This window comes from Aplidium turbinatum, chromosome 9 (assembly GCF_918807975.1).
Source record: "Aplidium turbinatum chromosome 9, kaAplTurb1.1, whole genome shotgun sequence".
In the NCBI taxonomy this organism is placed as follows: domain Eukaryota; kingdom Metazoa; phylum Chordata; class Ascidiacea; order Aplousobranchia; family Polyclinidae; genus Aplidium; species Aplidium turbinatum.
The window spans coordinates 8,102,540-8,116,978 of record NC_137480.1 but is presented as its reverse complement, the minus strand read 5'-3'; the positions used below and the strand labels follow the sequence as shown (position 1 = coordinate 8,116,978).

Genomic DNA, 14,439 nt, shown 5'->3' with positions numbered 1-14,439 from the left:
GCTGACTTGCGGGGGTTCATCACTTCGTCAAGAAAAACTGATGCCCAGGTTATTTTTCTTTTATGCTTGTGTCCAACATTTTGTTTGCCAACTCAATGGGGTAGAGCAGGGGTTCTTAACCAGGGGTACGTGTACCCCTTGGGGATACGAAGCACTAAAGCAGGGGGTACGACATGCAGTGTGAAATTATACGCTATTTAGGCATATGTGTAAAGAATACGTAATGACTAAATGAAAGACTATCTGATTGAAATGAAAGCTAGTAGTAAAAGCGAAATGCAGTTTGATTTAATGCAGTTGGATGCCTTCTGGTGTGCACAACTCAACACATTTCCCCAGTTAGCAAAAAAGTACCGACTGTTTTCTCTAATGGTGCTTGAAATTTGCTTGTTCGATGTGAGAGGATAAAGTTGAGACTTGATGGCCACCTCAGAGGCAACGTAGCAGTAAACATCACTACCCAGAAGCCACATGTAGCCAATATGGGTGAGATGATCCGTTAGGAGTGCCTGCGAGATAGTGAATACAACTCTCTCTAGAAAGGTTTAAAAGTATTTCATTATCAGTATGGCAAGACGAAGCTGATTGAATTTTATAACTTTCTTAATGTTCTGTGAAACTGCTCGCGTTTTATAGGAATATTAGTAAAGACGATTTTATTGCTATCTTCCAATATAGGGTAGTTGTAATATCTGATGTAACGGTGCTTTAGAACACTTTTTGGCGTATCCAGGCTGGTTAGATTTAGATTAAGTAAACATGAAGGGCAGGCAAGGAAATCGATTTTGTGTCTATTTTTGTTCACGTTTTTACGTATTTTCGTAAAAACACAGCCGCATGCTCTTGAGCGGTGTCGAACCGGCGCCTTTTGAGCGTCGTCCAAAGGCCATAGTCATACAACCTAGATAACAAAATCCGTCATTTTTACATCGCCTTGTGACGGATTTTTCTATATGATATGCGTTTAAATCGTGTTGAAACATGTGGTGCACACATAACCATGTTCAAAATCGTTACTGTGCCGGTAAAAAGGAGTCGAGTGCCTTGCGGTCTTGAACAACTTTATGAGTGATCGTACCAAAGTATATTCAGGCACTACAGATGAGTTCAAGCTCAAATATTTCGGCACAACATTGAGCTGTGAGTGGTTTTCGCTCATGCGTGGTCCATTAACCCTTCTACAGTCCTAAATGATTGATTTGATGAAATCTCATTTTCGAACAATTAACACAAAAGCTTTATTATACTTTCAAGAATCTTACATGGCGCTTTACATTGTTGAGAACAACTCATATGACGTTTAACAGTGTTGAGTACAACTATAGCTTTGACATTGCAGCGATTGTAGTCTTTATAACAGGAGTGATAGCCGAACCTGTACTTACCACTACTGAACTTTACCAACCTATTTATAGTCTTTAATGTATCTAGGTAGGACAGTCTCTTACAGAGTGCAATATTTAATTGCAATTTTATCGACATGAATGGACTTAAGACTTCTGGTCTGACAAGGTCAAAGGTCAAGACGTCGAATGAAAACGATTACTTGCGACGGTTTCAACTTTTACCCTATCGTGACGTCACCAGGCTTTCTGATATCATGGAAACCCCCGTCCCTATTCACGGAGCCGGGAATTTTCCAACCTTGCAAATCAAGCCTAGCCTATTGGTGCAGGTGCTTTATATGTTGTATATATTTTCTTATTAGCTATTGGGTCTTTTTCTCGTGTTGTCGCTATATATCATGGCATCCATCGGTTAGCCACTGCCTGGTGTCATCGTCAATGGAGACTAGACCTTCCCTATCATGAGGTGGTTTGTACAGTGTGCAATTGTTGATTGCTGGTTTACAGCAAATATGCTTCATAAACTGCCTAGAAATGTACTCTGCTGCGCTTTTATACGGCCGCGCTGACACAGTCAGCTTCGTATAAAGCTGAAAGCAACACAAATTTGTGAGGGATACAACGCTATACAGATACACAGTAGTAGCCTATAATAAATAACAGAACTGAATTTTTGCTTATAATTGTGTTGTGATCTGTTGAGTATATTTACCGATTGTAGGCTACCACGTGTCATACATATAAAACTAAGTAGTATAAAACATATAAAAATAAGTTGTATAATATGAAACTATATTATACGCAGTGGTGAGATTTGATCCGGTTCACTTTGTCTGACATTAGCCGCATCTGGAAACCCTGCATACGTTAACTATATAAGGTTCACTCAAAAAAGTTGACCAGGAACCGATTCTGTAAATTTTTTTATTTTTAAGAAGAGGTTCGCACGAACCGGCCGAACCCCATCACTAATTATTCAGGCTTCTGTAGTCAACAAAGTAGGCACGTTCAGTTTCAAAAATAATAAGTGATCGCATTTGTTGCAGTTGGTGCGCAAACGTTTGGAGCTGATCGGAGTCACTGTTAGAGACATTCGACTGAACGGGAGTGCTGCAACACACGTTCTTTCTGGTGACACGACGCATGCTTACCAGGATTTAGACTTGATATTTACGATTGATTTTCCGTCTCTTGCTGAATTGAATGGTGCGCTATCTGTAGCAAAGCGAGAATGGAATGGATCCCACGATAAATGTTTTGACGCTTCCACCATGCCACTTAGTGAAGAAGGAACTGAAATAGAAGACCTTGTGAAAACACGTCCTACTTCTTTCCTCAAGGATGTAAGACGTCAGGAATCTCCTGTCCAAGAGAAAGATGATTTCAACGACGACCTTTTCGCTGTAGATGATAGCGGCTACACAAGCAGTGGTTCGTCCGCGACCAGTGCTCCTGTTTCTCCGTCACGCTCTGTGCCTCCTTTATCCTTTCCCAAGAGTAAAAAAAAAATATTTCGCTCCAGGACGCGCTCTCTTGAATCTGTGTCTTCTACTTCGTCCGTGTCACCTTTTCCAGTCTTTCGACCACTCCTAGAAAACTTTGCAGAGCCAGCTCAACATGTATTTTATCGGCATCACCAAAGCTGGCAAGACGTCAAAGATGCCACCATGGACGTTTTACTTGAATTCCTTCCTGAGGGAGTGAACAGAAGTAGAATGAATAGCGCTGTGTTGAGAAGTGCTTATGTTCAAAAGATGGTAAAAGTCACCAACGCTTCAGATGAATGGAGTCTCATTTCCCTCAACAACAACTCAGGTAAGCTATACTGAAGCTCTAACCTCCACTTTCTTGCATTTTGCGACCGAAGCATCCTTTTTTTATCTAAATTTATTTTGCAGATGTGGTTTATTGTGGTGCAGTTGACACTCTTACAATGGTTCTCATCCTGAGCTTGGCGGACCCCCAAGGGGTCCGTGAAAGTTTTTCGAGTTTGCGAGCTTCGAGCATGATTGAGAAGTTACGATATTTAAAATTGGTAGTGCTTTATTTATGTATTTGCAGTGATTCTCAAACTGTGCGTCACGACGCCCCGGTGCGTCGTTTAAAACTTCAACGAACGTCGCACAAAGAATCGGCTTCCTAAGTAAAATAAACTTCATGAGAAAGAGTTACAACTTCTATAGGCCTACGGCTATGTATATTCAACTGAATTCGTTTTAGACCGCAGATTATTGATCAATGCATAGCTTGGATAATGGATATGCAAACCTTATTCAGCAGTCTATCAGCACTAATAGTTTTACCATGACTGTGATTATAACGAAATGTTAATTATATATAAATGAAAAAAAAAACTTCTTTGTTAAGGTCGCAAAAATTCCATTAACTTTTGATAAAATTTATCGAAAAACATTAAATCAGCACAAAGATTACTAAATTTTGATCCTGTGTGCCAACATATAGCTCATAACTTCGTCAATGTCATCAATCGTCATAAGTGCGTTGCGAGTTTAGCAAATTCTTCTGAGTGTGTTGCTTCGAAATTTTCAAACATTTGTTCCTTGATTTCCCTGGTTCCGATATACCAAACATTCTGATGAAAATGGTTTGGGGGTCCGCGACCGCTTCGAAGGTATTAAAAGGGGTCCGCCAAGACAAAAAGGTTGAGAACCACTGCACTATAAATCTACACTGAGTGTTTCTTTGATGTTGAAGCTTTGTATGGAACGTATATAATATGAAATATATAATATATAAACAAGATGGCATCTTGGCTGCTGTTAGCTTTCTTATCACGAAGTCAGTTGCAATTAGCAAAAGAGAAATTTCTGGCACCTTTTGTTCAGTAGTCTGTTTTATTTGCATTACTGAAGTCCATTTTAAGTTGTAAAGGCTTTATTAGTCGGGCTTTAAATAAAAAGGTGATATCAAACCGTGGATATACAATACTTTACTAGTGACAAAGCTGTGAAACACATCATATCCTCGTTCAATTGTAAAGGTTAGTGTTTGATAAACTGAAACCTAACCTGACCGAAAAGCGAGTGCTCGCGAATGATAAACTAACGTTGGAATAACAAAAATTATGCTTTAAATTCCATCCTTTTGGGATGGCCAGTTGTTGGTGGTCTTTTGTGCAAGTTGATTTGAGATTTACATTGAGTTGGAAAATTGACAATGAAGTTACAATTAAAGTAATAGAATTGTTATGTAACTTGAATTGCTACAAATTAGATGAATACGCTTCCATTTTTATGTTTTTTTTTGCATTGAAATTCAATCCTTTGATCTTTAGCTTACTTCACTTCTATCTTTCCTTTGTTGCTTTTGTTGATTTCAAACTTGAACAAAAGCTGTGTGGGGGAAGTTTAGGGATGGCAAAAAGTTATTTAGTATTATGAGCTCCTAATGTTTTTTGTCAAGCTATTCCCGTTTTTCCACTAAAACATTTAAAATATTTACATATTTCTGCACAAGTTTAATTAGCAGATGTTGTTTTACGCAAAGAATATTTTGTATGGTGGCACTTGGTAATATTTCTTTGTGTACAATTGTACCGTTCATGCGGTAGCCTACAGTTAGATTCAGATCTCAGACTTGTTTCATAAGTTTAAAAAATGTGTTGACCGGTTGCAACATATTACCATTTTTCAACCTTGTAGTTGAATGTTATCATAAATCGTTTTCATGAATAATCATAAAAGGTCTGTAAGCTTTCAGCAGCTGCTAGGATAGTCATCCTGTGAAAACACAATCATGTATTCTTTACTCGAATGCTGCAAAAGCAATGGTCTTTGAGACAAATCAAGGATTGTGTTGCCACAAGCTGTCAGCTCGCTGAACTAACGTGTTGACAAGCTAATGCGAATTTGTGAAAACCGTGATCACTGAACTGAACTTCAATAATTTCCACTTTCAGATTCTACGTTGGTTTTGTTGTTTTCTACCAAATGTCAAATTTATGATGGAGAGGAAACTTTTTATTTTGTCTGTTTGTGTGAATGGTGCAAGTAGCCTACAGTTACTACCAAATGTCAAATTTATGATGGAGAGGAAACTTTTTATTTTGTCTGTTTGTGTGAATGGTGCAAGTAGCCTACAGTTACTACCAAATGTCAAATTTATGATGGAGAGGAAACTTTTTATTTTGTCTGTTTGTGTGAATGGTGCAAGTAGCCTACAGTTACTACCAAATGTCAAATTTATGATGGAGAGAAAACTTTTTATTTTGTCTGTTTGTGTGAATGGTGCAAGTAGCCTACAGTTACTACGAAATGACAAACATCATTTAAACAAGATTAAATTTAGCATAATAAAGGTCTGCTGCCTCCAGTGTCTTCTAGTAATGTGAGTTTATGGGTAACTCAGATGCGTTCCACCAGTACAAAAATAAAAAAAAATAACTAAATTTTATCAGCTGCTGTAGTTTAGCTTTTTAATGCACAAAAACATTTTTTCAGGTCGTAATCTTGAACTGAAGTTTGTACAAAGCATGAAGAGGCAATACGAGTTCAGCGTTGATTCCTTCCAAATAATTCTTGACACATACCTTGGCTTTTGTGCAGCTGCGGAGGCGGGGGGCCGTTTGTGCATGTCAGAGACCTTCCATCCTACAGTGCTTGCTGAGAGCGTGTACGGCGACTGCGCGAAAGCGCTGCAACATCTCCGCGAACGACGAATCTGCACCCGTAGGCCTGAAGAAATACGAGGCGGCGGTCTCTTACGCTACTGCAATTTAATCGTCCGCGATTTCGTAGCTGGAGATTGCCTAGAAGCGGAAGAAGGTGCAAGTTCTTCTGAAATTAATTTGAATTCCAGCGACCCTCATGAAGTTGCAAAACTAGAACAACACATGTGTTCAAGATTTTTTATCGATTTCCACGACATTGATCGACAACGGAGAAAACTTCTATCTTATTTAGACAATCATTTTGCCGGTGAAGACGATTTGAAATTTCAATACTTGCTTGTTCTTCGCCGAGTCGTAGACACTAGTACTGTGTGTTTAATGTCGTACGAAAGGACGATGATTCTAGACTTACTAACAATGCTTGTGCGACAGACACTCGCATACAACGTCTCCACGAAATCGGCCGACGAGTCAGGAAAAGGTTGCTTAGCTCATGCCGATTTTTGCACTGCTGGTGCCAATCAATTTTACGGCGATGATTGCGTGAAACATTTTAATGAAGCTTGCGACAGTACGTTTTTCCAACTCCCATCATTATCTAGTGGCTGCACCTCCCCTATGCAAACAGATTCTTCTTACAATAACCTCATTGAAAGCGCAACTCCAAACTCCGTGGTTTCTCGCTCACGAACTGAGATACCAGCAGAAGTGAATTCTTATGGCGGAACCAATCAATGCAATACCCAAACGCATTACCCCCAGAATTATTATTATGGGGGCTTCTCACCCCATGGCGAGCAGGTATCTTACTGTGCGTACTGCGGGGAATACTCGTGCTGCGGTCACCCAGTTGAACAAGTTTACAGCCCGTTTCCGGTAGGTCAGCAATGCGCACTACCCCAAGATCAACACACTGTCAATATGATTGAACCTATCACTTGTGATTTTAGTAAAATCAAATGTTATTATACTCCTGCCGAATATAACACATAACCCGATGATTTATTCCTTTTACCCACCCTTGATCCTCTTTTCCCATATCTCAAGGCCAAACTTGCCCCTGCTTAAGTATTAATTTTTCTGTTTGACTTACAGAAAGCTGTTTTCATTGTTGGGTAAAAGCTAAAATTACAATCAGCCAGATAGTGATTTGCCAAGACAAGATGTAAAAACCTTCAGATTTGCATTTTTGGCCATTCTTTTTTAGGCTATGATATGCTTTTTGCTATTGTTTCATTTGCTAAAATGTCATTTAAAAATGAATTAAAATGTCTCTCTTTGGCTTTGCCCTACCAACTACGATCGCAAGTATTTTCTCTGCGAATCTGCATTAAGATTGACCCCAACTTTTACTTTCCTACGTTTCGCCGGTCAATATGGATGACTTTTTCGCTACGTCAGAGTGAACAATATTTCCTCTCTTGCTTACACGTGATAAGAAAACAGTTTAAATAAAACGCAAATGAACGAAAGCCAAAATCGCATAAAAATCACAGGAAGAATATGTTTTTCCGCTAAAATTTTTTGCCAAGCACGCCAAATTTGATGGGTTTATTTTTTTCGTTTTCATGAAAATGTTTTTTACTTGATTGACGTGTAACAACCATCTGCTTGTGAAAACTTTAATTAAAACCCCACAAGCCGCTTCCCAATATTTCCCGGCAAGGCTAATACTGTACTTTGCCTGATACCGTAATTCGTGAAATTCGTGTATTACCAAAAACACTACTTCTACGTCTTGCAAGCAAATTTCCTTGGTCTTTGGTTCTTCAACCCTGATGATGACACTGCTGAGTGATTTATTTGTTTGTAAATTTGCGATTTCTGTGTCACAATCGCTCTAAAATATCAGTTTACTTGTAATTCATAACTAATTACAAACTTTTGCATAAATCCACGCTTGCTTTCGTTTAAAAAAAGCGTTTGGTTTCGCTCATTGCATTTTCGCCCAATAGTCGCCATCGCGTTGTCTGTTGGAGATTTATAGTTTTCCAACAGCCCACAAAATCGAAAAGTACTAGAAACCTTTAAAAGTATAGAAAAGGCTGTCGTATGTTTCATTGCTTGTTTGGTATTTAATGACATGAAATCGATCGATAGTGACTTGCAAAATACGTAAACTGCATTTGTTTCCTGTAACACCGCAAACGTATTTTTGCCAGTAACTACACATGTACAAACCAACTGGATTAGGCCAGATGGCTGAAGCCAGCAGGCATACCAGCTTCTTGCATCAATGCTAGTAATAGTATCAAGAGTCCACAAGTCCACGTAAACTGTTCAAGTCTTCTGATGCACATTTGTTTGAAAAAAGGCGATTTTTCGCGAGCCCCATGCTGCACAGTATTAAACAAAGGTACATGAACCTATGAGATTCCATAACATACTTGAATTTGTATTATTTTACAAAACTGCATGTCGTTTTGTCTCAGAGCGATTCATGAATGCCGCCCATCTGACAAAAGAAAGACCCAAGTGCGATTAGGAGACTTGCAAAAAAGTCAATATTTTTTTATCGATTTTGCGATCAATTAGTTGACTCGTTAAAAAAGCGCCAACGTTATCACAATATGCGATCGTAAAGACGATGTTGGTTTGGTAAATTGTGATTGGCAGGCAGCATGCGACCGAACACAATATTTCTTCCTCACTTTCCCGCACCATGCATGTCACCTACCATCGGTTCGAATGAATCATGTGCAGAAGAACTAGCGTGTATTTTTGCTTGTCGATTGTTAGCGTCGGAAAGGTAACGTGCTGCAAACTCCACTGTGTATTTTTCAGTGACCAAATCACAGTATACTTATGTCATAAAAACGTACAAAAGTGCGCAAATCAATAAAAATCTTGATTTGTGCCGGCAACCTTGACTTATAGACTAAGTGTTGTTCAAACTTGTAAATCAAAGCCACCCCAGATGAGCCAACGTCAGAATGTTCTATTTTGGTTCAGTTCCGGGTCTAGTCATTGACATCACAGAGTGCTCTTGTGTTATTGATTCTTTCTTTTTAGTTTGTGTTGTGCTTAGCGTCCCATAACCAAGGTGATAGAGCTTGTTTGTTTGTGAATGAACGTCGTTTGTGGCAGTTTCACAAGTGTAGGCCATTCTTCGACTGCATAGACATTAGCCAAAACGTTACTTTTAGTTCGAAAGCTAAAAAAGAAAATTGCACAAACAGAAAGTCGAAATATGTTTTTTAATTTATTGTTTTTTTTTTATTTGTAAATTGTAGTGCGCTTTAGCGCCATAACCATAGTAATACAGTGCAATGGTATTGACATCAGTATTGTAGCAACATCAACTTTCATTAATTATTATTATCGATTTCGTTTTCAGTTTAGCTTTCACGCGATACTTGTGCGTTTTGAGACAATACGAACGTAAGGCATGACTTGAGTTTCTCACGTATACAAACGTCATTTTGTTGTCTCTACGAACATTGCTATTTCGATACGTTCCTTAATTAAGATCTTTCAGTGAAACGGTGAACCGATTGAATCGTTAACCAGTCAATTTTTTCTATTCAAAGACTGATAGTAATTATACGAATGGACAATGTATAATCAACACCGAAAGTTGTGTCTTCCTTTTCCTATAGAATCGAAAACTAGTCGCTGTTACTTTGGCGTGCCGTGTTATCAAATTGTCTGAAGTTTTCATGGACAATAATTCAAGTTGTCACTTGAATTATTGTCCATGAAAACTTCACATTGACGACTTTGCTTCAGTCGGGGCAAAAGCTTGCCAAGCATCGCTTGCTAACGCTAACGTAGGCTACGAATGTTTAAAGATTTGTACAATTTTACTTCATCAGAACATCAAAAAAACGTAATTTCTTTAATGGGAAAGGTTTCGGGCCGATGTCCCAATGTGGGGCTAAATCCCCAGATGGCATAATCTTCATTTTTATCGTTTCAACGTCTGGAGACAATAAATCAATGTGAAAGTGTTGGCCATTTTTGGCCAATTTTGTTTGTGATATCAAATGAAATGCTATTCTTTATTGCATGTTCACTGAATAGAGAAAAAACTATCAATTCTTTGGTGTTGATTTGTAATGAATTTTACCTCGACTTAACGTCTATCAACGTTAAATCAATGTAAAAAGCTGTACTTTCCATGTGACAAGATTATTGCCTTATGTTAACACTGTTCATTTTTTTGCATTCTGGATTGTCAAATAGTTTCCGCATAAACTTCCTGACTGTTCACTTTCAGCATATTACCGTGAACTTTGGTTATAGGCATTTGGGAGGAGGCCACAACCTCCCACATCAAGTTATGAGCTGCAATGCATAGTGCATACCGTATGCCACGAACGAAACTTGATATCCGATATCCCTTTGTTAATTGGACCCGTATATATATTGCAAAAATATACAAAGCAAAAAAAAGCAAACTATTTTTCCACATTGGATAAATATGAACGAGTAACCTAGTAATTTTTTTTTAAATTCAATGAAGCATGATAATGCAATTTTGGGTACTTAGTGATTTTAATTTACTTTGTATGTTTCCGATTCCTCTCTTTTACGTTAAGCGATCTTGCTGGTATGTTGATGCTGTCAACTCTATCTTCACAGCTAAAAAGTATGTGTACTGTACACTCGTAATTGCATCAATTTTGAAAAAAAAAGTAGAAAATCTTCTAAACATAGAAAAATACACTTCATAAAGTTAAATCTAAGTGAAGTAGAAGCAGCTTGTTATGACAGGGTATGTCGTTAAATGGACTTCAAAATGTCGCTTGCGGCTTCAGTTGTCAAAATTTGGCAAGTGTTGCCTTTGACAACGTTTTAGCCTTCAAGGTATCATGTGCACTGATGGTCAACTAAAAAGCTGCTGCAGATTTGTCTTGTGCGGACATTAGTCTGCTCAGGTGTGAATTAAACGAAATAAACAGTGATATCTTGAGAGCGCATATTTCTTTTATTACTTAGTTATTATTAAGCGTGTGTTGAAACTAGAAAATAGGTTCTAAATTTTATCTGCAGAGTTGACAATATTTGCTTAACAATTGACCGACAGCTTTCTCATTTGGTTTTCATTGCACGTTTTGCTGTGAAGAAGCGCATGTCGCACTTTTGGTCAACGTCTTACAATATGTCGGACCTCGTACTATGCCGCAGCGTTCCAACTTCCACTTAATTGGATGTTTCTCTTTCCCGGTCAGGAAATCAGTCCCTTTTACATCTGCAGACGTTGAATCAATGTAAAAAGATTGATTTCTTAAATGAGGTGATTTTAAATTTTCGAGACAATTCATTGGTATATCGACTCTCGTTCATGTGTTGTACAAGCGTGACAAGCTGCAAATTGTGAATAACTCAAATGCTCCAAGCGTCTGTCAATATTCTCCAGTACTTGAGACCTATCGCATTACGTGGTGAAATGACAAAATCAAAAATAAAATTAACTTGATGTACCGGTTGTCTGAGATGGAGAGCGCGCACGCCTACAATTAGAGGTCGTTGTGATTCAAGTTGAGCACTACCAACTACCTCTCCCGTACCACCAGAGGTGGGCACCCGCTACTTTTAAAGTATAGCGCGCTACCGCAACTTGGACCAAAATAGCGCGCGCTACCGCTACCCGCTACCAATTTACAAAAGTAGCGCGCTACCCGCTACTCGGACCAAAGTAGCGCGCGCTACCGCTACTTTTATCTAAAATGACTGATGATGGTTCCAGTCCTGAAGAATCTTCTGGGGCTTGATCGGACATTTTATTGAAAAATTTGGTCTTTGACTCTTTAGTAATAGATGGTTCTGGAAAAATACGTTATTTAAATGAATATTAATCACGTTGGTAAGTAAAAGTCGTACAACGGTACAACAAATATATGGTAAATATAGCCACAGTTCCTAAAAATATAAAGTAGCAGCTAGCAGGAAATACCAGTATGACTGAAGCATATATATCGCTTTTCTCTTGGCAGACCAAATAAGCAAAAACCTTTTGAATGCACAATATTTACCTATTGAACTACAGTCAGCACAACTTATGTACAGACATTAACTGTCACACGCACTGCACAGCCACAATAATAGAAGGGTGTGGCTTGTGCGGGGTTCCACACAAAGAATTTGTTACTACAAAATAATTAATATTATTTATAATGTTATCGCTGCATCGGCATCACGCAAAATTGCCCTGTAATGATTTCTTTTAACAAAAACCATCGTGTAAGAAAATTTTATCAGCAACAAATATCTTAGCTAACCATTTGTCAACAGTTTTACTTTAACCAGTAAGATAAAACCTCGGCGATAGCATTTTCAAAAAGAACGACCGCGAAACTCTAAATCCCCGCACATTTGGAACGAGGTGAGCCCACGGGGTGATTTACGATTAAACCAAAATATAACCCAATGGTAAAAAGATTATCAAGCTTATCCATGATTTTCATTGCAGAAACACCAGTTGCTATCATTAGTCTACTTGTTTTAAGTTATTTGTAATAAATTTGTAACTTACGTTAGGTTTTTTATAAACAGTATAGATATCTGAAAGGAGAAATTAATTGCCTCTCTCCCCAAAACATTTTAACTTCTATTACAGCATCATTTGACAGAGATTTATAATGGATTTAGTCTGAAAGTAGGCTACTCAGACAGAATGCGCAATTTATAATACCTATTTGCCCCCCTGCGGAACTTTTTGCTTGCTAACACCTCCAGATAGCCTATCTGCAAGCGCGTAGGCCAACAGCACAAAAAGTTTGACAGCACCTTCTGTCTATCCTGAAGCCGAACATAGCCTAAACTGGAACGTTGTGGTTTTCTGTTAATTTTTTTTTTAATGACAAATGATCATTTCTATAGGGTGGCATTTGACCGTATGGTTGTGTCTGGCAGAATTTGTGAAACATTTGCAGTGTACAGTAGTAGTACAGCCTGTACAGGCTACATGTTTTAAACATGTAATGTTCCTGAAAAATAAACCACTGATTGATTGATAAATCTTCAGCAGAAAGTGGAGTTGCATGGTTATCGACGAAAATTAAAATTACTTTGTTTAATTCAATGGATGCCTGTAGGTCTACTTGAAGGTACGTAGCCTACGTGGCCTCATAACGTTAGTGGTACGCAGAGGTGGGCAGTAGCGCGCTACTTTTTTCCCAAAGTAGCGGGAAAGGCACTACAGTACTTTATTTCAGTCGCACTCCCGCTACTTTTTAATTCTGCAATCAAGGTATGAAATCGATAATGTTCATTTTAATAATAGCCGAAGTAAGGTTGTATGTAGTTAATAGAATATAGACTACATGCAGTGAGCATTGCCTCATCAGTAGGGCAAGTTTTTGCAACTTTTTTTTACAGCTTCCTAAATACTCAGAATTTATGTAGTATGATGTTTTAAGCTGTTTGTAGGAATTTTATATTGCAACTTTTTTCTATTTTTCATGCAACTTTTATCAAGTATTGAGCAAAATGTAAAGGAGTGATTTAAAAAACATGCTATAAAACTGTTTCTAGTACAGTATGGTTCTATTCTCTTTGATTTGCACAACAAAAGCTATGTGATGGATTAGCTGCATCTCAATGTTATCTATGACGCAACAGTTTGCTTGCAAGCTAGAAGTTCAACAACCTCAGCCAAGCACGACAGCGCCCGAACTAAATTAGAAGTGGAAGTATGACTTGGCTTTTGGCCAAGCCCGCATAAACGGAAACAGGTTGTGTCCAGTCTTTCGAAGTAAATGAATGGTAAAAAGGTAAATAAATAAATGCAACTTTTTACTGCAACTTTTGTTAAAATTAAGTGCAACTTTCTCATGTTTTTAGTGCAACAAAAACTTGCCCTACTCATCAGTCATCACCTATGCTAAGATTTCAAAAAAGTAAGGTTTTTGCCACAAGTGTATTTTTATATCTTTCGACTTCAAGGCGCCCACTACAGGAATGGCTGGACTAGATTCTTCCAGAGAGCAAAGTCCGTCATTTTTCATTAAGGGAACGTTCAAATATTACGTAACGCCTTCGAGGGGGAGGGGGGGTTTATGCAAAGCGTTACGTTAACGTCACATCGGGAGGGAGGGGGTTCAAGCAAAACGTTACGTAACGCTTTCGAGTACGGAATGGTAGTTTTTTGTGCTGAATTCGTAGTGAAAAAGCGTTACATGGGGGAGGGAGGGATAGAAAAAAACGTTACGTTGGCGTTACATGGGGGAGGGGGGGGTCAAAAATTCGGAAAAAAAGCGTTACGTAATATTTGAACGTTCCCTAACTCAACGTCTGCAGAGTTTGAATCAATGTGTAAAAAAAAATTAACCCAGACAGCAAAATTCAACGTCTGCAGACGTTGAATCAATATAAAAATGACGGATTTTTTGTCTGTGGAGCAACGTTATGAGTGATCTGCTGAATTCCACCACAGGGCGTGAATCACTCGAAGTGAAAGTCCATTGTAGAATATGTGAAGAGCTCTGAGAGGTGCTCAAACCGAGAGGAATTAAAGTA

The 14,439-nt window shown here is 38.4% G+C and overlaps 1 protein-coding gene across 1 annotated transcript; it reads left to right on the top strand.

Annotated features, from left to right (window-relative positions):
* Positions 1-1,436: 1,436 nt before the first annotated feature.
* LOC145777132 (uncharacterized) lies at positions 1,437-11,396 on the top strand. The gene is made up of 3 exons (XM_082588429.1): positions 1,437-1,675; positions 2,393-3,161; positions 5,807-11,396. The coding sequence occupies exons 1-3, from the start codon at positions 1,481-1,483 to the stop codon at positions 6,967-6,969; spliced, it is 2,127 nt and encodes a 708-aa protein (XP_082444555.1). The 5' UTR covers positions 1,437-1,480; the 3' UTR covers positions 6,970-11,396.
* Positions 11,397-14,439: the final 3,043 nt, after the last annotated feature.